This window comes from Cervus elaphus, unplaced genomic scaffold (genome assembly GCF_910594005.1).
Source record: "Cervus elaphus unplaced genomic scaffold, mCerEla1.1, whole genome shotgun sequence".
Lineage (NCBI taxonomy): Eukaryota > Metazoa > Chordata > Mammalia > Artiodactyla > Cervidae > Cervus > Cervus elaphus.
This window is the reverse complement of record NW_025316753.1, coordinates 78,891-101,932: the sequence shown is the minus strand read 5'-3', so window position 1 is coordinate 101,932 and position 23,042 is coordinate 78,891. Positions and strand designations below refer to the sequence as shown.

At 49.0% G+C, this 23,042-nt stretch overlaps 1 gene segment (V, D, J or C); it reads left to right on the top strand.

Annotated features, from left to right (window-relative positions):
* Positions 1 to 23,042, top strand: part of LOC122691371 — a 55,450-nt gene that overhangs the window by 20,682 nt on the left and 11,726 nt on the right. Inside the window, 3 exon segments of the V gene segment in view lie at positions 3,618 to 3,798; positions 14,619 to 14,761; positions 17,903 to 17,910. Of these exon segments, the coding sequence occupies positions 3,618 to 3,798; positions 14,619 to 14,761; positions 17,903 to 17,910 (332 nt within the window).

The window sequence follows — 23,042 nt, the reverse complement described above, 5'->3', positions numbered from 1 at the left end:
CTCACTCATACGATTGAAAAGATAGAAGATGTCTGAGGAAGCCTTAGAAATAGGTGAGAAAAGAAGACAAGTGAAAGGCCAAGGAGAAAAGAAATGATATACCCATCTGATAGTAGAATTTCAAAGAAGAGGAAGGAGAGATAAGAAAGACTTCTTAAGTGAACAATGCAAAGGAATAGAGAAAAACAACAGAATGGGAAAGACTAGAGATCTCTTCAAGGAAATTAGAGATACCAAGGGAACATTTCATGCTAAGATGGGCACAATAAAGGACAGAAATGGTATGGACCTAACAGAAGCAAAAGATATTAAGAAGAGGTGGCAATAATACACAGAAGAACTATACAAAGAAGATCTTCATGGTACTGATAACCAGGATGGTGTGATAACTCAACTAATGTCAGATATCCTGGATTGTGAAGTCTACTGGGCCTTAGGACACATGACTATGAACAAAGCTAGTGGAGGTGATGGTATTCCAACTATGCTATTTCAAATCCTAAAAGGTGATGCTGTGAAAGTGCTGCACTCAATATGCCAGCAAATTTGGAAAATTCAGCAGTGGCCACAGGACTGGAAAAGGTCAGTTTTCATTCCAATCCCAAAGAAGGGCAACACCAAAGAATGGTCAAACCACTGGACACCTGCACGCACATCACATGCTAGCAAGGCCATGCTCAAAATCCTCCAAGCTAGACTTCAACAGCACATGAACTGAGAACTTCCACTGTACAAGCTGGATTTAGAAAAGGTAATGGAACCAGAGATCAGATTGCCAGTAGCATTTGGATCATAGAAAGAGCAAAAGCATTAATATATATATATATATATATATATACTAATGCTTCATGACTATGCTAAAGCCTTTGACTGTGTGGATCACAACAAAGCATGGAAAATTATTAAAGAAATGGCAACACCAGACCACGTTACCTGTCTCCTGAGAAAACTGTATACAGGTCAAGAAGCAATAGTGAGAACAGATCACGGAAGAAGAGACTGGATCAGGAATAGGAAAGGAGTGAATCAAGGCTCTCTATTGTCACCATGTTTATTTAACTTACATGCCTTGTGCATCACACAAATGCCGAGCTGTAGGAATCACAAGCTGAAATCAAGATTTCCAGTAGACATATCAATAACCTCAGATATGCAGATGACACCACTCTTATGGCAGAAGCCAAAGATGAACTAAAGAGCCTCTTGATAAAGGTGAAAGAGGAGAGTGAAAAGGCTGGCTTAAAGTTCAGCCTTCAAATTACTAAGATCATGGCATCTGGACCCACCATTTTATGACATATAGAGGGAAACAATGGAATCAGTGAAATATTTTATTTTCTTGGGGTCCAGAATCACTGTGGATGATGACTGAAGTCATGAGACTAAAAGAAACTTACTGCTGGGAGAAAAGCTCTAACAATCCTAGACAGTGTATTAAAAAGCACAGACATTACTTTTTCAACAAAGGTCCATATAGTCAAAGCCTTGGTTTGTCCGTTAGTCATGTAAGGATGTGAGAGTTGGACCATAAAGAAGGCTGGGAGCTGAAGAACTGATGCTTTTGAATTGTGGGACTCTTGAGAGTCCCAGAGACTGCAAGGAGATCAAACCAGTCCATCCTAAAGGAGATCAGTCTGAATATTCATTGGAAGGACTGATGCTGAAGCTGAAGTTCCAATACTGTGACCACTTGACGGGAAGAGCCAATTCCTGGGAAAAGACGCTGATGCTGGGACAGATAGAAGGCAGGGGGAGAAGGAGATGACAGAATCAGATGGTTGGATGGCATCAGTTTGAACAAGCTCTGGGAGATGGTGAACGACAGGGAACTGCAGTCCATGGGGTCACAAAGAGTCAGACATGACTGAGCGACTGAACAGCAGCAACAACCAATATTATGGAAAAGACAGAAGCAATATGGTCCATTTAGGACTCTCCTCACGAAACGGGATGGAGGAAAGGGCTTTTCATAGACAGCAGTTTCCGCTTCAGCCGATACACAGCTGAGATCCCTGGGCTGAGGGAGAGCTGACTTGCCCCAAAGCTGCAGTGTTGACATCTCAGGAAGGAGTGGACCAGGGTCACATGGACAGGGTGTCAGTCAGAGATGGGGACGCACACCGGTCTTTTCTGGCTCCAGGAGCGATAACACCACTGATGGCAGCACTCACCACCCCCGGAAAACCCACCTAAAGTCCAGACACGCGGTGACGGCCGTCATCCCCAGTCTACATGCTCACAGCCGGGATGCAGGTGCGAGGCCACAGCCTCAGGGCCACAGGGAGACGGGGGAGCTGAGCTCTGCTCTCCAGCACTGCTGACTCAGAGGACCTCAGGCTCAGTCCAGGACACGGAGACCCTGGGCTCGGGAAAGCTGCTCTCAGTGGGGTTTTCAAGGGAACCTGCTTCCTGAAGAGGGGCTTTCCTCTGACCATGCCGCCCTCACACTGCACACCATTCACTCTGAAGGTTTACCTCCACGAGCCATGTGTGTCCTCTCACCACTGTGGTGGGGACTATGTTCCCTGAGCTCCCATCTCACGGCAGGGACACAGAGAGGAAGAAATAAGCACTTGGAGGAGGAGGGAGTCTGTGCAGAGTGACCAGGGGACCTGCCCAGCATGTTGGAGCACTAGGAGCTTCCGGGAGCTGTCTGTCCTCAGTCCTCGGTAGCCTTGGGGTCCGCAGTGTCCACACGCAGGGTGAGGGTCCTGAGGTTCACAAGCTCCTGCAGACACTCAGTTTTGCACAGGAAAATGTGGGACAGCTCACTGGGCAAGTCAGCCATGCTGGGAAGACGGGCTTCTCAGCAGAAATGACTAGTTTGTCCACAAAATTAACTGCATGGTTAGTACTTATGGACAAACCCATCTCCAGTCCAACTCTTCATTTTAAATTGTGTCAGATGAAGAAATGGTCTTGCCAGTTAAGGGAAATAATAAATCCTTTGGAGTTATGATGAAATTTAAAATGTACTGAGTTTTATTTGAATTAAATGTATTATTACATTCATTTTTGCTATAATGTTTTAATATCCCGTTCATGAACATAAGCTAATTCAGAAAGAATAATACATCAGAGTCCCGACAACTATGCAGACACAGAATCTAGGTGTGTATTTGACAAGAGATGAACCTCCATGTGATTACGCTCTTCCAAAAATCTGTGTTTGATATTTGACCACATTTTTTTCCTGACCAGCCCTTCTACATCCTTTCATTCCTGGGCACAGAGGCCCTGGATAAGGGGAGGGGGATGCCAGGAGGGGTCTGAGTTCTCTGAGGGCACAGTCAGCAACCCCCTCACAGTGTGAGCCCCAGGGACAGGGCCCTCCAGTCACTACTTTCTGCTTTTTATGCAGAGGCCCCTCCCACATGCAAAGATCCACTCAGGTCACAGGCTGGAAACAAAGCACCAGGTCACTTAAATTCAGGCTCCTCCTCAGGCTTGAAGAGATTTCCGGGAGCGGTGACTCTCATCTGCTTGAAGATGAACCCACTGTGGACCTTCCTCTTCATGCTGTCAGCTCCCAGCGGTGAGTGTCTCTGGATCAGACATGGGCACGTGGGGAAGCAGCATCTGAGCCCGTGAGTCACGGTGTTTCTCTCTGTCCACAGGGGTCCTGTCCCAGGTGCAGCTGCAGGAGTCGGGACCCAGCCTGGTGAAGCCCTCACAGACCCTCTCCCTCACCTGCGCTGTCTCTGGATTCTTACTAACCAGCTATGCTGTAGGCTGGGTCCGACGGTCTCCAGGGAAGGCGCTGGAGTGGGTTGGTGGAATAAGTCGTAGTGGAAACACATGGTATAAACCAGCCCTGAAATCCCGACTCAGCATCACCAGGGACACCTCCAAGAGCCAAGTCTCTCTCTCACTGAGCAGCGTGACACCTGAGGACACGGTTGTGTATTGCTGTGCAAAGGACACAGTGAGGGGAAGTCAGAGTGAGCCCGGACAAAATCCTCCCTGCATGGGGGCCCAGGACCACCAGGGGGCGCTCAGGACTGAGTAGAAAGCTGAGCCCAGGAGCAGGTGCAGAAGAGGCATTGGGTGGTGGGTAGCCTGGAGGGTATTCTTGTCAGAGAATCCCCTGTTCTTTCCTCCTCCTGCCCAGGAGGTGCCCCTCAGACCCTCTTATGTGTCCTGAGATCTCTCTGCTGTGGTTTATGTCACGTTCAGACAACTGTGTGTGTATATATGATTTATGTTTCCTTGAAGTAAGGATAGATTTATGCAAATACACACACATAATACTCAACAGCTAAGATTTTTTCTGCTTCATTTTTCTTCTTTCTAAGGAACTCAGTAAAACACTTGACCCTCACATTAACTTCAAACTGTTAATCATCCTGAAAGGAAACATGAGATATTTAAACACTTTAAATCTTTGTTTTGTTTTTGTACATGAGGAAGGAAGAGACTCAATGTCCTACTTTCTGTCAAACTGCACAGTGAGAATCTGGAGCAAGCAGTGTTAAAGGCTCTAGTGTCAGAGGTCCCCAGTGCTGCATATGCAATGATTCTCCTTATTCACAGATTCTGTATTGCAAACTCACCTACATGCTAGCTTTTATTAGCATCAACATAAGTATGTTACCTTGTGTCCTTATATAGATATTTACAGTATGACCAGTTCATTGAGTTGCTCAACACACACACATTCCAGTTGAGGTCAGTCAAGGTGATACCATCTCACCTCAACGTCTCTAAAGTCCACACTCCATTCTGAGCTTCTGTCTGGTTCATTCATGAGGGGAAATACAGAGGTCCTCAGGAGGATTTGTCCGTGGGGTCAGCATGGAGCCCACCACCCTCTGTGCTCACTCCCATCACAGTGGCCGTCACTGGTGCAGAGTAAGGAAGCAGGAGCTGTGCTGGGCTCAGCCCTGAGGAAGACCCACGGACTGAGAGGACGAGGAGCTGAGCTGAGACGGGGGAGGGGCAGGAGGCCGTCAGGACAGAGACTCTGGGTTCAGAAAGGGGGACCTGCCCTTGGATCTGGTTCCAAGCCATCTGGTAGACCCAGTGCTTTCCCACTCCACCCCCCTTGTTTTCCAACCATGTAAATTCAGAGGGTGCCCATGGGGATCCTGGGATGACCAGGGTGAGAGTGACCACAGCCTGTCTGGACTCACAGGAATAGAGTTCCTCAATGCAATTCCTCTTCAAGCTCCAGGGTAAAACCCACCCCTGGGTGGTGGGAGCTCACCCCTCTCTGCTCACACAGGGCTGAGGTCTCAGGGAAGGCAGAGCTGTGGTGCAGAAGACGAGGTTGTGGGGTCTCCTCTGCCTGGTGACAGCTCCCCAAGGTGAGGGTCTCAGGTTCAGGCACGGGTCTGTGGTGATGGTTGTCACTGCAGGTGACTTATAGGGACTGATTCTCCTTGTCCCCAGGTGACCTGTCCCAGAGCAGCTGCAGGAGTCGGACCCAGAACTGCTGAAGCCCTCACTGATCCTCTCCCTCACCTGTGCCGTCCCTGGTTACTCCGTCACCAGTGGTTATGGTGGAAACTGGATCCACCAGGGAAGGGCCTAGAGTGGATGGGATGCATCTATTATAATGGTAACACTCACTACAGCCCCTCCATCAAGAACCGCACCTCGGGATTCTTGGGAGAGCCTGTGGTTTCCTGTTCCTGCCCGGGAGCTCCACCTGAGACCCTCTTCTGTGGCCTAATGTCTCACTGCTGTGGTTCATGTCACACTCAGAATTCCCACATATTGTGGGAATATGCATATATTTTTGCAGTTTTAATTTTTGTTGAAGTAGGATGCATTTTATACATACACATTTAATACTCAGGAATTAAGGATAAGTTTTTGGTACTTTTCTTCTCCTCAAAGAACTTCAGTACACCCCTGAGGTCCATCACCATTTTCCTGATGAGTCTGAATCTTGAAATTTATGAATGTTCTGAGAAGACACAGGGAATTTTTAATCGCTACAATTTTTGTTGGTTTTGTACGTGTTGAAGGAACAGACTCATTCTCCCTCTTTCAGTGAAACTGCAAAAACAGGTAGAATTCTGCAGTGTCCAGTGTTATAGGTGTTACTCCAGAGAGCCCCAATACTGCATATACAAACATCCTCATTATTCACAGATTCTGTATTTGCAAATTCACCTACTTTTTAGCTTTTATTAGCATCATAAATCATACACCATCATTTCACAGTCATTAATGGACATTTACAATGTGGACTGTTTTAAATCATCCAACACACACATATTTCTACTTGAGGGCAGTCGAGTCTGTGCCCTCATGTTTCATCCAATCATGTAAGTCAGTCTCCTTCATGTTCAGTTTAGAGACCTGCCTTCACATCTTAGTGACTTTAGCTGACAGTTTCCCTCTTTAAAGTGACCCTGTGCGTCCTCCAGAACAGGCTAGTGTCTGTAAGCACACACTGCTGCAGCTAACTTTAAATACAAAGCATCTTTCTCAGAAAGTTTCATTCAGGCAAGAATTGTACTTCTGGGCATGTGAGCTTTACATTGATGTCTCAAATATAAATATTATTTTTAAAATGGGATTCAGGTCTCAATTTTTGTTATTTGAGGTGGCCTTGAAAACTTGGTTCAGTTCCAAATACAGAGGGTAAAGTGGAGATTTATGGACAATGAGGAGATTGGATGGAAAGTGACCATGAGGAAACTTCAAGTTCAGGGGGACCTGGCTAGGCTGTCTCCCAAGGATTCTTGATAAATAGACATCAAGGTGATCAGAATCACCTGGGAGAGAGCAGGTTTAATGAAATGACTCCAGTATTGAGAGTGCTCAGGGGTCAAGGGTAAGAGTACTCACTAATCTGACTTAACAGGAGTCCTGATAAAACTAGGAAACGATGGACACAGAAACCCACAGGTCAAGACCTAGTTGAGAAACAAATTTCAGGAAGCCAGAGTAAAATATGATCAAGGTGTCCTTGTCAGGATTCTTATCTCCAATAACCTAGTTCTCTGAAAGTCAGAGCTTCGATCCAAGAGAAGATGAACTCCGTCTGGTCCTTCCCCCTCCTGCGGGCATCTCTGAGCTGTGAGCATCTCCCAGGTCTGAGGGAGGTGGAGTCATGTAGTGGCCTCTGTGAAGAGGGTGTCTCATGGTTTCTCCTTCCAGGGGTCCTGTCCCAGGTGCTGGTGCGGGAGTCAGACCAGGACCATTGGAGGCTCTCTCCTCGCCTGATCTGTCTGTGGATTCTGCATCACACAGAGTGCTCACTGCTGGGACTGGATCCCTCAGTCTTAAGAGTAAGAACTGGAGTGATGGGGTGCTTTGGTCCTGGAAACAGCGCAGCATAGAACATGTCTCTCCAGAAACAACTCTCCATCTACACAGACACGTCAGTTTAGCTCCATGAGGACCTAGGACACAATCCTGCGTTGCTGTCCCAGGACTCACAGGGAGAAGTCAGACCCAACCCATATAACCCACTCCAGTGTTCCTGCCTGCAGAATCCCATGGACAGAGGAGTCTGGTGGGCTACAGTCCGTGGGGCCTCAAAGGGTCAGACACGACTGAGGTGCCTGAGCATGCTCAATGCCCCCCGTCCCCCGGGTGAGCATTCCCTCAGGGCAGCATCTGCTGAGTCAGCTGACAAGGGCGCTGCCTCATCCTCTTCTGACTTCAGGTGTCTCCTCTCAAGCAGGGGTGGGCACTAGAGACCCTCAGGCATTTGTGCTGTGAGTTGTCAGGGGGCGACTGCACTGGTTTCTGACAAGGGGGCTAGTCTGGCACCTTCCTGTGGGACCCCTGCAGGGTCCAGGTACTGCAAGAACAGGGGAACCCAGGTGTGGAACGGTAGGTGGAGTGGGCATCGCGCCCCATGCCTCTGTATGCAGCTATCCTGTGACATGATGTTAGCCCCCGGGGGGCTCCAGGAGGCAAAGGGACCCCAAGTCCTCGAGAGCCTCTGGACTCACTGTGAGTGTCAGCTGCATCAGTGCAGCTGCAGCCCCAGGGAGGCGACGTCCAGGTGTTCTCATAAATTTCTTCCTTGGGTCTCTCTCCAGGGTGTGTGCATTGATTGAGGCTATTTCTAGAGATGATTAAAAGACCATGCTGTCTCTAGAAGAATACTCTGACGGTAGAACACAGTCATTTCATACCAGACTAGAAACACTGCTAGGATTGCCTGTGAGCCCCAACAGGGGGTGCCCAGGACCCCAGTGCAGGGCTGCTGCCCAGGAGCATGTGGGGAGGGGGCTGGGGAGACTCAGAGACGGAGTCTTCTCTTTTCACAGAAAACAATACCTAGCAGGACAAGGACTGGTGAAGTTTAATATTGGGTCCTGATGAGAATACACAGTTCAATGAGGCCACAAGAAGTATGTGTGTATATGTGTGTGAGTGTGTGTGAGTGTGTGTATGAGTGTGTGAATGTGTGTGCTTATGTGTGTGTGTATGTGAGCAAGTGAGTGTGTATGTGTGTGCACATTTGTGTGTGTATGAGTGTGTATATGAGTGTGTGAATGTGTTTGAGTGCATGTGTGTGTATGTGTGTGCATGTTTGTGTGTGTGAATGTGTGTATGTGTGTGCATGAGTGTGTATATGTATGAGTGTGTGTATGTGTGCATCTTTGTGAGTGTGAATGTGCGCATGTGTGCCCTTGTGTTTGTGTGTGAAAGTGTGCATGTCTCTGTGTGACAGGTGTGTGTGTCTGTGTGTATGTGTGAATACCCAGTGGTGGCAGAGTTTGGGGAACACACTGATTAAGACGTGAAGATGTCTCTGTGACATTAAAGGCTGGTTCACAGTGAGGACTGTGTCCTGTGGGGCTGGTCCCTCACTGCAAGAGCTCTGAGTGCACAGGGGTCAGGGACATGGCAGGGACACACGTCCTCAAACAAGGATGAGGACACAGACACACAAATTCCCACTGAGTGTGGTCATGGGTCATAAGACTACTCATTCCTAATATTGCCCGTGTAGTGAGTGTAAAGTTTTCAGCCTCTAGAACATGCAGATGACCTGAGTTGTCCTAGATTAAATATAGATATTCTGAGCCCTGAGAACATCACCCACAACAGCACTGACTCTGCACAGCAGTCCTGGGGCTGAGCTGAGGAAACCTGGGGCATCAGTGAAGGTGTCCCGCACGGCTTCTGGATACACCTTCAGCGACTACGACATGCACTGGGTGTGACAGGCCCCTCAACAAGGGCTTGAATGGATGGACGGATTGACAGCAAAGATGGTGGACAAAGTATTCACAGAAGCTCCAGGGCAGAGTCACGTTGGCCGCACACATGTCCACCAGCACTGCCTACATGGAGCTGAGCAGTCTGAGGTCTGAAGTCTGAGGACATGGCTGTTTATTACTGTCTGAGACACACAGTGTGAACACCCACATCCTGAGGGTGTCAGAAACCCTGAGGGGCAGGGCGGCTGTGCTGGGAGAGGAGAGGAGAGAAATGTTGGCTCTCCTGACTTCTCGTCACCAAGAGTCCGGAATCTGAGAGAACAGATAATGCTCTTGTGGGACATGTGTTTTGGAGAAAGTTCTCAAGATAACAAATATATGAAAGAAAGATATGAGATACAAATTTCCCTCCAGGGGGTTATGGATTTTTGTTACATTTTCAGCTGGCGTATTGAGAGCCTCATTTTTCTTGGGAATGTTAGGTGAGACATTATCTGGGAATATTTAGTTAATGTCAAGTATGGGATTCTTGTTCTATAGAGTCCCCTGGCTAATTCTGTGATTCACTCCTTATTTTTAAAACTGTCATCATACTTTTAAAACTTCATCACCCCAAGGATGAATTTCTATTTCCCATTCTCTGCCAAGCAGCCCACACATGGCATCCAGTCAGACGCCACGAGCAGAGCTGCAGACTCAGGGCCGACATGTACACAGGTCCCGCTCAGCCTGTGGCAGCACATTGCTCCTTCTGGACCATGGCCTGCAGCGCCCTGTCCCCAGGGGCTGTGCTTGTGGTCCCCTCGTAAGAGGGCGCCACGTGGGAGACACTGGGTAATGTGAGACTCACGTCCTGGCCTGTATTACTCTGCTGACCATTGTATCAGGTTTCCCACACACACGGGGCTCAAATAAACACACACGTATTCCATTCCAGTCCACAGTCCAGAGTACGATAACAGTTTCACTGGATTGGAATCCAGGTGTGGCAGGACCACATTCCCAAGGCTCTCAGGGTCTGAATGCTTCTGTGCTCCCAGAATTCATGTTTGGAATTCCTGTGCGCCTAGGATAATGATGTTAGAATCGGGGTCCTAGGCGGGTGCTTAGGTCATGAGAGTGGAGTCCCTCATGAATGGGGTTGGAGTCTTTCTAAGAAGCCCCAGAGAACATGCCTGTCCCTGTCCACCAGGTGGGGACCCAGTAGGAAGCTGCCTGGTGTGAACCAGGAAGGGGGCCCTCCCCAGAAGGCAGCCTCACTGGTGTACTGACCTGGGGCTTCCAGCCTCCAGGAGTGTGGGAAATAAAGGCTTGTTTACAGACCACCCCAACTGAGCTCCTGTTATGTCCCCTGAATGGATAAAGTCAGGGACAATCTGCTTCGTTGCCGTATCCTGTCTAGAGCTTCACTGCCTGCATCCCTGGCTCTCAGCCACTTCCTTCATCTGCATAGTTCAGCAAAGCACCCTCCATCAGTGGTCACTTCTCCCAGGGTCTGATGCCCTTGCCTTCCTCTGATGAACATGGCTGTGGATTCAACTGGCGCCACATGACAATCCAGGAAAATCCAGGGTCTCAAGGCCTCTAACTTAGTCACATTTTCCTAAGTTCCTTATGCCATGTGAGATGACGTTCATAGACTCAGTGAATGATTCAGACAAACACAGTCCACCTTCAGTCCTGCAAAGACTCACATCCATCCCACAGGCCCATTACACTTAGCAAATCCCAGAAGGCCTCCAAAATGTCAACCTAAGAATTGACACTAAATTATAATGTCAATTATAATAAAGATTACAGAGCAATGGTGGTCTAAATACCATCAACCGGAAGTCTCAAATCTAGTCCTCTAACTCAGCTATGCGTGAGGATTTGTGTTCTATAATACAGCACTAAGACAGGCATATCTCAGCTACAAGGAGTTTCACTCCATAAAAAGGATGAATGTAAGTCAGAAGGGACCCCTGGTCCCAGTGTGCACGTGAGCTCAGTCCCTGCCGTTGTGTCTGACTCTTTGTGGCCCTATGGACTGTAGGCTGCCAGGCTGCTCTGTCCATGGGACTCTCCAGGCCAAGAATACTGGAGTGGGTTGGTATTTCCTCCTCCAGGGGATATTCCTGACCCAGGGACTGAACCCAAGTCGCCTGCATTTCCTTCATGTCAAGCAGATTCTTCACTGCTGAGCCACCAGGGAGGCCCCACTGACCCCAACAGTGTTTAAGTCCATCCATGCAAACCCTACCAAGTTCAAGGTCTGGGAATAATCTTCTTTGGCTCCTGTTCCAGCCTCTGGGCCTATTGATCTGGCCCCTTACTTTCCATTCCTTTTTTTGGAAGGTGGTGCATGTTTGAAGCTGAGCACTTTCACCAGCCTGTTTCCTGCTGCTGGGATTTTGAACCATTGCCATGACCCTTGAGTAAAAAAACAATTGAGGATGGTGCATGATCCTTTCTGTTCATTGTTGAATTTGATTTATTAATAGTTTATGAGGAGCACTGCATTTAAATTCATCAAAGTATGTCTTGTAGAAGTCCCTAGAGAAACTTTCTGTTCCTAGACTGTTGCTCAAGAAAAATTTTTAAATTATTATTATAAAATTCAGTTTAGACACAAACGATTAGTCTGTTCAAGCTGTCTCTTCCATCTTGACTCAGTCTTGCAGGTCTTATAGTGTAGGAATTTGTCCATTTCTTCTAGGTTATCCAATTTGTTGGCATACAGCTGTTTGTAATAGTCTCATATGACTTTTTATACCTCTGTGGTATTAGCTTTATGTATCTTCTTCTATTTCTTATTTTATTCCAGTAACTTCTTTTTCCTTCATGGGAGCCTGGTTAAAGATTTATGATTTTCTTTGCCTTTGAAAAATGACAACCACTACAACAACAAACCAGCTCTTGATTTCACTGAACTTTTTCGCTGTTTTGTGTGTGTGTGTTCATCTCAATATCATTAATCTCTCCACTTTTTAAAATTTACTTCTTCCTACTGCCTCTGGGCTTCTTTGATCTTTGTTTTCTAATTACTTTAGGTAGTAAGTTAGGTGTTTACTTCCAGTTTTTTGTTTTTTGTTTTTTTTTGAAGAAGGTCGGTATCACTGTCAACTTTCCACTTAGAACTACTGAGCTGCCATGGATTTTAGAGACAGTTAGTCTGTCAGTCATGTCCTACTCTTTGTGACCCCATCCATGGACTGTAGCCTGCCAGGCTTCTCTGTCCTTTCTAAGCAAGAATACTGGAGTGGGTTGCCATTTCCTACTCCAGGGAATCTTCCCCACTCAGGGACTGAACCCAGGTCTTCAGCATTGCAAGCAGATTCTTTACCACTAGAGCTAAAATTGTCATTGTATGCAGAAGACATAACACTGTAGATAGAAAACCCTAAAGACTCCACACAAAACTACTAGACCACACTCATCCAGAGAGCACTGAACTCAACAGGTCAGAGTGGGTACCAGCATCTGGCTGCTCATGGCTTGGAAGTTGTTGGGGATTCTCTGGATCCCACTTCTGATGCCATAAACTAAACCCCATGATAGACCAACTGGCAGTGGATTTGGGGATGTGGCCTGCAGTCTTCCAATCCCGTGAGATGAGAACCATATTTGGATTTTACAGGTGGTCCAATGGGATCACAAGGTCAGAGAAAGTGCAGGAGAGGACGGCCTGTTAGGTGAGGCACACAAGACCCCACTGGCTTTGATGATGGACGAAGGTGTTGAGCCGAGGGATGAGGACACATCTAGAAGCTCAGTGACCTGGATGCCAGAGGCCCACAGATCCAGGGTCACCCTCAGGGGTCCTGATCACGGTGCATGCCATCTGGGACATTTGATTCCACAAACTGAGGCAGAGTGAGGTGGGACCTCTCCCCAGAGCACATTCAGGTGTCGGGAAACAGGATCTGGTACAGAAGACATGCAGGTGCAGAACTGCTATCGCCAAGCCAGACCAGAAAGGGCTTTTCATAGACAGTAGGTTCTACCTCAGTCAGTGTTCAGGTGAGATCCCTGTGCCGAGGAAGAGCTGACCTGCCCCAGACGTGAAGGGGTGACGTCTCAGGGCAGGAGAGGGCCAGGGTCACACGGACAGGGTGTCAGTCAGAGATGGGGACGCACACCGGTCTTTTCTGGCTCCAGGAGTGATAACACCACTGATGGCAGCACTCACCACCTCCGGAAAACCCACCTAAAGTCCAGACACGCGGTGACAGCCGTCATCCCCAGTCTACATGCTCACAGCCGGAATGCAGGTGCGAGGCCACAGCTTCAGGGCCACAGGGAGACGGGGGAGCTGAGCATTGAGGAGCTCCCGGGCGCTGTCTGTCCTCAGTCTGCAGTAGCCTTGGGGTCCGCAGTGTCCACCCTCAGGGTGGGGGTCCTGAGGTTCACAAGCTCCTGCAGACACTGAGTTGTGCACAGGACAGTGTGGGACAGCCCACTGGGCAAGTCAGCCATGCTGGGAAGACGGGCTTCTCAGCAGAAACGTCTACTTTGTCCACAAAATTAATGCTGTGTTTAATTACTGTGAACAAACCACCTCTAGAGTGATTCTTGAGGTTATTTAAGCTGTTCAAGATGAAAAAACAGTCATGAAAGCTAACGGAAATATAAATTCTTTGGGAATTCTGATAAACATTAAGTTGGACCCATCTCCATTTGAATTCAGTGTGATTATTGCAAGTATATTTTTCTCTGATGTTTGCATATGGAGTAAGTAAACATAAGCTAATCAGAAAAGAACAAAAAAAAGAGTTTGTGTTTAACAAATGGCTGGTACCTGAATGTGTGGTGGGCATTTGTTGAGGAAAGGTAAACACCTTCATGGAATTAAAGTCTCTTCCCAAAATTTGGCATTGCTCCCTGACAGCATCTTTTTTCCTGACCAGCCCTTCAAATGATTTCATTCCTCGACAGTCTTCTTGGCATGGGGAGGAGGACCCCAGGAGTGGGCTGAGTTCTCTGAGGGCACCGTCAGAACCCTCCTCACGGAGTGAGGTCCATAGACAGGGCCTCCCTTCACTGCTTTCTGATTTTTATGCAGAGGCCCCTCCCACAGGCAAAGATCCACTCAGGTCACAGGCTGGAAACAAAGCACCAGGTCACTTAAATTCAGGCTCCTCCTCAGGCTTGAAGAGATTTCCAGGAGCGGTGACTCTCATCTGCTCGAAGATGAGCCCACTGTGGACCTTCCTCTTCGTGCTGTCAGCTCCCAGTGGTGAGTGTCTCTGGATCAGACATGGGCACGTGGGGAAGCAGCATCTGAGCCCGTGAGTCACGGTGCTTCTCTCTGTCCACAGGGGTCCTGTCCCAGGTGCAGCTGCAGGAGTCGGGACCCAGCCTGGTGAAGCCCTCACAGACCCTCTCCCTCACCTGCACTGTCTCTGGATTCTCATTAACTGGCTACGGTATACACTGGGTCCGCCAGGTTCCAGCGAAGGCGCTGGAGTGGGTTGGTGGAATATGTAGTGGTGGAAGTACATACTATAACCCAGCCCTGAAATCCCGGCTCAGCATCACCAGGGACACCTCCAAGAGCCAAGTCTCTCTCTCACTGAGCAGCGTGACACCTGAGGACACAGCTGTGTATTACTGTGGAAGAGACACAGTGAAGGGAAGTCAGAGTGAGCCCAGACAAAATCCTCCCTGCATGGGGGCCATGACCACCAGGGGGCACTCAGGACTGAGTAGAAAGCTGAGCCCAGGAGCAGGTGCAGAAGAGGCGTTGGTTGGTGGGGGACCTGGAGGGGATTCCCTTCAGGACCTGTTCTTTCCTCCTCCTGCCCAGGAGCTGCACCACAAACACTCTTATGTGTCCTGAGATTTTTTTGTTGTGGTTTAGGTCACGTTCAGACAACTGTGTGTGTATATATGTTTTAATTTTTCTGTGAAGCAAAGATAGCTTTATGCAAACACCCACACACACAAACACACAAACATAACACTCAACAGCTAAATTTTTTTCTCCTTCATTTTTCTTCTTTCTAAGGAACTCAGTAAAACACTTGACCCTCACATTAACTTCAAACTGTTAATCATCCTGAAAGGAAACATGAGATATCTAAACATTTTTAATCTTTGTTTTGTTTTTGTACATGAGGAAGGAAGAGACTCAATGTCCTACTTTCTGTCAAACTGCACAGTGAGAATCTGGAGCAAGCAGTGTTAAAGGCTCTAGTGTCAGAGGTTCCCAGTGCTGCATATGCAATGATTCTCCTTATTCACAGATTCTGTATTGCAAACTCACCTACATGCTAGCTTTTATTAGCATCAACATAAGTATGTTACCTTGTGTCCTTATATAGATATTTACAGTATGACCAGTTCATTGAGTTGCTCAACACACACACATTCCAGTTGAGGTCAGTCAAGGTGATACCATCTCACCTCAACGTCTCTAAAGTCCACACTCCATTCTGAGCTTCTGTCTGGTTCATTCATGAGGGGAAATACAGAGGTCCTCAGGAGGATTTGTCCGTGGGGTCAGCATGGAGCCCACCACCCTCTGTGCTCACTCCCATCACAGTGGCCGTCACTGGTGCAGAGTAAGGAAGCAGGAGCTGTGCTGGGCTCAGCCCTGAGGAAGACCCACGGACTGAGAGGACGAGGAGCTGAGCTGAGATGGGGGAGGGGCAGGAGGCCGTCAGGACAGAGACTCTGGGTTCAGAAAGGGGGACCTGCCCTTGGATCTGGTTCCAAGCCATCTGGTAGACCCAGTGCTTTCCCACTCCACCCCCCTTGTTTTCCAACCATGTAAATTCAGAGGGTGCCCATGGGGATCCTGGGATGACCAGGGTGAGAGTGACCACAGCCTGTCTGGACTCACAGGGATAGAGCTCCTCAATGCAAATTCCTCTTCAAGCTCCAGGGTAAAACCCACCCCTGGGTGGTGGGAGCTCAACCCTCTCTGCTCAGACTGGGCTGAGGTCTCATGGAAGGCACAGCTGTGGTGCAGAAGACGAGGTTGTGGGGTCTCCTCTGCCTGGTGACAGCTCCCCAAGGTGAGGGTCTCAGGTTCAGGCACGGGTCTGTGGGGATGGTTGTGACTGCAGGCCACTGACAGGGACTGACTCTCCTTGTCCCCAGGTGACCTGTCCCAGTGCAGCTGCAGGAGTCGGGCCCAGAACTGCTGAAGCCCTCACTGACCCTCTCCCTCACCTGCACAGTCTCTGGTTACTCCATCACCAGTGGTTATGGTGGGAACTGGATCTGTCAGCCCCCAGGGAAGAGGCTAGCGTGGACAGGGTGCATATGTTATAATGGTGACACTCACTACAGCCCCTCCATCAAGAACCACACCTCCATCTGCAGGGACACATCCAAGAACCAGTTCTCCCTGCAGCTGAGCCCTGTGACCACTGAGGATACGGCCGTGTGTCACTGTGCAAGAGACACAGTGAGGGGAAGTCAGTGTGAGTCCAGACCCAAGTCACCCTCCGGGGGCTCCATGACCATGAGCGGGTGCTGGAGACACACAGTGGTGTTGTGCAGGTGCAGGGGCAGATGGTGACTGACGGCTGGTCTCCTGTCAGGACCTGGGCTTCCTCTCCTTGTAGCAGTTTCCCTGGGGAACTTCTCTGCATTCATGACTCTGTAGGTGCCTACTCAGCCTCTGAGGCAGAATGGTGTGTTGGGACAGGGGACCATATCCCCACTGCACGAAAGGCACAGTCTCTTAGGGTCGCTTCCTCTTGTCACTTATGTCCGTTCTCTGGACATTTGGTGTAAGCCGGCTGAGTCCACAAGAGAGGCTCTGCGTGACTCAGCAATGCGGCTCAGCACAGGGCCAGTGAACGAGCTAGCCAGCGGTCAGCTGTGTAAGTGCATGCTGGACTCAGACAACAGAGGTGTGTAAACCCAGAGCCAGGGAAGAACCCCCCTAGGTGGTGCAAACGGAACTGACACTTCACTCACAACATCAGCCATAGTTCTCTCCATGGAGACGCAGCGGGACCTCCACGCCAGCCTGGGATAGAAGTTGAGTCTGCTGACACCATGCAGAGATGCAGGAAGCTAAAAAGTTTGTGTCGCCTGTGTTCCTGTATCTATGTCTATGATGTCATCAAGCTCACCTTCTATATCAACCTGGGGTGTGGGGTCCCACTGAATTTCCATGGAGAAACTATGAATAGTGCTATTAGTGACCTGTCACCTCTTTGAGCACCAACGGGGCATTCTTCCCTTCACTAACTGATAGGCTCTAGTAGGTGCAGTAGATTCTGTCATTTGGATGGTTTTATGTTACATAGAGGCCACATACTAAAGGAAGCTTTTACTAGTGAAAACAATTCCTACTTCATATCCTGAATTTTTTTTTAAGGTATGATCCACCAGAAGTTTATACGCGGATTAGTCTTTCAACGAGAGAGCACAATACATCTAAGGAATATACAGAATATTCCCTCATGAATAAAGAAGCCATTGTGAGCGCCCTCTTGGTGTTCAGCCATGTCTCCTGACTGTCTCATGGAACAAACGCTACCTTTTAGCTCATGGAACTTACTGATTTTAATAAAATCACTTATGTCCTAATGCCCACGTGCATTTCAGTCACTTCAGTCATGTCCGACTCTTTCCCACCCAATGGACTGTAGCCCATTAGGATCCTCTGACCATGAGAATTTCCAGACAAGAGTGGATTTCCATGCCCTCCTCCAGGTGATCATCCCTACCCAGGGATCAATCCCGTGTCTGGAGTTATATCCCACAAACATAACATCTGCGGTATTGGTAGGCGGGTTCTTTATCAATAGCGCCACCTTCAGGTACTTATGTGAGTCTCCTTCAGCAGAAATCACACAGAGACAAATGGAACAGAGTAAACAATGAGAAAGCGAAAGTCGCTCAGTTGTATTCAACTCTTTCAGACCCTGTGGACTATGTACAGTCCACAGAATTCTCCAAGGAAGAATACCGGAGTGAGTAGCATTTCCCTTCTGCAGGGGATCTTCCCAACCTAGGGATCAAACCCAGCTTTCCCGAACTGCAGGCAGATTCTTTACCAGCCGAGCGACAAGGGAATCCCAGGAATACTGGAGTGGGTAGCCTATCCCTTCTCCAGCAGATCTTCCAGACCCAGGAATCGAACCGGGGTCTCCTGCAATGCAGGATGATTCTTCACAACTGAGCTATCAGTTCAGTTGCTCAGTCATGGCTGACCCTTCACAACCCCATGGACTGCAGCATGCCAGACTTCCCTGTCCATCTCCAGCTCCCAGAACTTGCTCAAACTTATGTCCATCCAGTCGGTGATGCCATCCAACCATCTCATCCTCTATCATTCCCTTTTCCTCCTATCTTCAATCTTTTCCAGCATCAGGGTCTTTTCCAATGAGTCATTTCTTCAAATCAAGTGGCCAAAGTATTGGAGCTTCAGCTTCAGCATCAGCCCTTCCAATGAATATTCGGGACTGATTTCCTTTAGGATAGATTAGTTTGATCTCCTTGCATCCCAAGGGACTCTCAATAGTTTTCTCCACCACCACAGTTCAAAAGCATCAATACTTCGGTGCTCAGCTTTCTTTATGGTCCAATTCTCATATTCATACATGACTACTGGAAAAAGCATAGCTTGACTAGACGGAATTTGGTTGGTAAAGTCAAGTCTCTGCTTTTTAATATGCTGTCTAGGTTGGTTATAGCTTTTCCTCCAAGGAGCATGCTATCAGGGAAGATCAAACTGATCTATTGGGGAAGCCCAAATAAAGAGAAAGATCACAAGCTAATGAAACAAGGAGCCCAGATGTGGGTGTTCCAGGCTTGGTGAAGTCAGCAGTTCATGCACCCAGAGAGAGTGACCACTGTCCACAAGCATACCCACCTGTCAGCCCCTCCCCCAGGTGACCCACATGCACAGAGGTGATGACTGCATTCCCTGGTCACATGCAGATGTGGAAAGGGGCAGGGAGGAGGGGAATGGCTCCTCTGAAATTACCTCAGGAACCAGGAATCCCCATAAGATGTTTTGTCCTGCCTTCTGCCCAGCACTGGGTCACCATGGCCGTAACAATCTCCTCACCGTGAATTCCAGCCTCTGGCAGAGCTTTGGAATCTGAGCCTAAGTGTAAGTGCCCTGCTGTGTCCTTCACCCCTGTCTTTCATGTTAGTCAAGTCTATCCAGGCTCCTCTGACTCTTAGTGACATTCAATTTCTCCTTCTACTCACAATTCAAGGTCACCCTTAGCTGGTACCTGCTGGTTTCTGCATCAAGAGGTAGTGTGTATGAAAACTGCCATTTCCATCTTTAAAGCAAGGAAATTCCCCACACCAAAACTTTCCCTGGACCTAACAGAGTCCTAACATTTCAGGGGAATCCCCCAGCACAAAACCAGACAGGTGGGCAATCCACAGTCCAGGTGAGATCTGCTGATGGATGTGAAGCTCCAGGATGAGCACCTTCAGGGTAATTACTACAAATTCCTGCAGGACCAGCAATAACCACTGTGAGGATGAGAGATCCAGGGGGGGCCACACTCCATGGTTTGTGGGATATAACTCCAGAAACATCCAGGTCTTCAAATGAGTATTCATATTTATCTCTCAGGACACCTGACAGATGAAGGGAAGGCCAAGAGTGAGAAATGTTAACACCTACCCAGAAGGTTCATCAGATAGACCCTCCATGGAAGAGCTCTTCCCCCAGCATCTCCCAGGAGGTGAACAGAAGTTCTTGTCTACTGTAGACCTATGGCGGGGGCAGATCTCATGGTTAAGAGAAGGGACTGGCCCAGCACACTGCAGCCCAGGAGGTAGTAGAACGGGGATGGGCCAATACTGGAGACCCTGGCGAAGCTTACAGCCCAGACCTAGCTCTCCTGAGTCATGGATGTTCAACCTCAACAATGCAGGAAGCCCCTACCCACACTTGACACCAGGGACCAGGCAGAGCTATGATGTGCAGCCTCTTTGAGGAGGGGAGCTAGTATGCAGAGACCACAGCCAAATGACATCCACGAGGCAGCGTGCTGAGGCTCTGGTACCCGCGGCTGGAGACCAGGCTCGGAGCACCTGACTGCTGGCCTCAGACGCTCTCTCTCTCCTGCCTGATCAAATTGGCCAGAATCCCTCTCCTGCTGTTGTGTATCTGAGGTGCTCAGGAATGTGTATGAAGGTTCCATCAGAGACTCAGAACAGCGGGCAGAAGCGGGTTGGTCACAGGGCCCTGCCAGAGGAGCTGTATCTGACTCAGCAGCGGGTCTGTCTCCCCACTGACGCCAGGTCCTGAGGTCCTGGGGCAGGTGGTCAGGAGGGACGGGGAGAAGCAGGATGGAGTCTGAGGATGGATGCACCCCGAGGCCGTCCTGGTGAAGAGATGTCCTGCCAGGGGACACGCACATGGCTGACCTAGCTTCTCTGCAGGGTGCTGGTGTGGCAACCCACTCCAGTGTTTCTGCCTGCAGAATCCCATGGACAGAGGAGTCTGGTGGGCTACAGTCCGTGGGGCCTCAAAGGGTCAGACACGACTGAGGTGCCTGAGCATGCTCAATGCCCCCCGTCCCCTGGGTGAGCATTCCCTCAGGGCAGCATCTGCTGAGTCAGCTGACAAGGGCGCTGCCTCATCCTCCTCTGACTTCAGGTGTCTCCTCTCAAGCAGGGGTGGGCACTAGAGACCCTCAGGCATTTGTGCTGTGAGTTGTCAGGGGGCGACTGCACTGGTTTCTGACAAGGGGGCTGGTCTGGCACCTTCCTGTGGGGCCCCTGCAGGGTCCAGGTGCTGCAAGAACAGGGGAACCCAGGTGTGGAACGGTAGGTGGAGTGGGCATCGCGCCCCATGCCTCTGTATGCAGCTATCCTGTGACATGATGTTAGCCCCCGGGGGGCTCCAGGAGGCAAAGGGACCCCAAGTCCTCGAGAGCCTCTGGACTCACTGTGAGTGTCAGCTGCATCAGTGCAGCTGCAGCCCCAGGGAGGCGACGTCCAGGTGTTCTCATAAATTTCTTCCTTGGGTCTCTCTCCAGGGTGTGTGCATTGATTGAGGCTATTTCTAGAGATGATTAAAAGACCATGCTGTCTCTAGAAGAATACTCTGACGGTAGAACACAGTCATTTCATACCAGACTAGAAACACTGCTAGGATTGCCTGTGAGCCCCAACAGGGGGTGCCCAGGACCCCAGTGCAGGGCTGCTGCCCAGGAGCATGTGGGGAGGGGGCTGGGGAGACTCAGAGACGGAGTCTTCTCTTTTCACGGAAGGGTCCTGTTGAGAATACACAGCTCAGCGATTCTATGAGAAGTACATGTGTATATGCCTGTGAGTGTGTGTATGAGTGTTTGAGTGTGTGTAAGTGTGCATGTGAGTGTGTGGTTGTATATGGGTGTGCATGTTGTTTTTGTGTATACATGAGTGAGTGTGTGTGTGCATGTGAGTGTGTGTATGTAAGTATGAGTGTCTGAGTGTGTGAGTATGTGAGTGCTGTCATCAGTGGTGTTATCTCTCCTGGAGCCAGAAAAGATCAGTGTGAGTTACCATCTCTGACTGACACCCTGTGCAGGTGACCCTTGCCCTCTCCTGCCCTGAGACATCACCCTTTCGTGTCTGGGGCAGGTCAGCTCTTCCCCGGCACAGGGATCTCACCTGAACACTGACTGAGGTAGAACTTACTGTCTATGAAAAGCCCTTTCTGGTCTGGCTTTGGCCATGACATTCCACACCAGCATGTCTTCTGTGCCAGATCCCATTTCCTGACACCTGAATGTGCTCTGGGGAGAGGTCCCACCTCACTCTGCCTCAGAGTGTGTGGCATCACTTGTCCCAAATGGTATGCACTATGATCAGGACTCCTGAGGGTGACCCTGGATCTGTGGACCTCTGGCATCCAGGTCACTGAGCTTCTAGATGTGTCCTCATCCCTTGGCTCAACACCTTCGTCCATCATCAAAGCCAGTGGAGTCTTGTGTGCATCACCTAACACGGTTTGCTCTCTCCTGCACTTTCTCTGACCTTGTGATCCCATTGAACCATCTGTAAAATCCAAATATGCTTCTCACCTCATGGGACTGGAAGACTGCAGGCCACATCCCCAAATCCACTGCCAGTTGGTCTATTAGGGGGTTTAGTTTATGGCATTAGAGGACACAGAGACCCAGGACTCGTGAAAGCTGCTCTCAGTGGGGTTTTCAAGGGAACTTGCTTCCTGACGAGGGGCTTTCCTCTGACCATGAGCCCTCACACTCTGCATTGCATTCACTGTAGGTTTACCTCCAAGAACCATGCACGTCTTCTCACCCACTGTGGTGGGAACTATGTTCCCTGAGCTCCCATCTCACTGGCAGGGACACAGAGAGGAATAAATAAGCACTTGGAGGAGGAGGAAGTCTGTGCAGAGTGACCAGGACACCTGCCCAGCATGTTGGAGCACTGATGAGCTCCCAGGCACTGTCTGTCCTTAGTAATTGGTAGCCTTAAAGTTCTCAATGTCCACCCTCAGGAAGGGGGTCCTGAGGTTCATGAATTCCTGCAGATACTCAGTTTTGCACAGGAAAATGAAGGACAGGCCACTGGCAAGTCAGCCATGCTGGGAAGACGAGCATCTCTGAAGAAATGACTACTTTATCCACTAAATTAGCTGCATGGTTAGTTGTTATAAGCAACCCCACCTCCAGAGCATGTCTTAAATTTAATCTGTTTTAGATGAAGAAATGGCCTCACCACTGAAGGGAAATAATAGGTCCTTGGGAATTATGATAAAATTTAAATTGTACCAAGTTTTATTGAAGTAAATGCAATTATTACAAGCATTTTGCCTCCAATGTTTTAATATCCTCTTCATTAACATAAGTTAATACAGAAAGAACAATAAAAAAGAGTTTCTAACAACTATGCAGACCTTGAATCTGCAGTGAGTACGTGACATTTAAAGAGATTAGCGTCCATGTGATTACTCTCTTCCCAAAATCTGTGACTGAT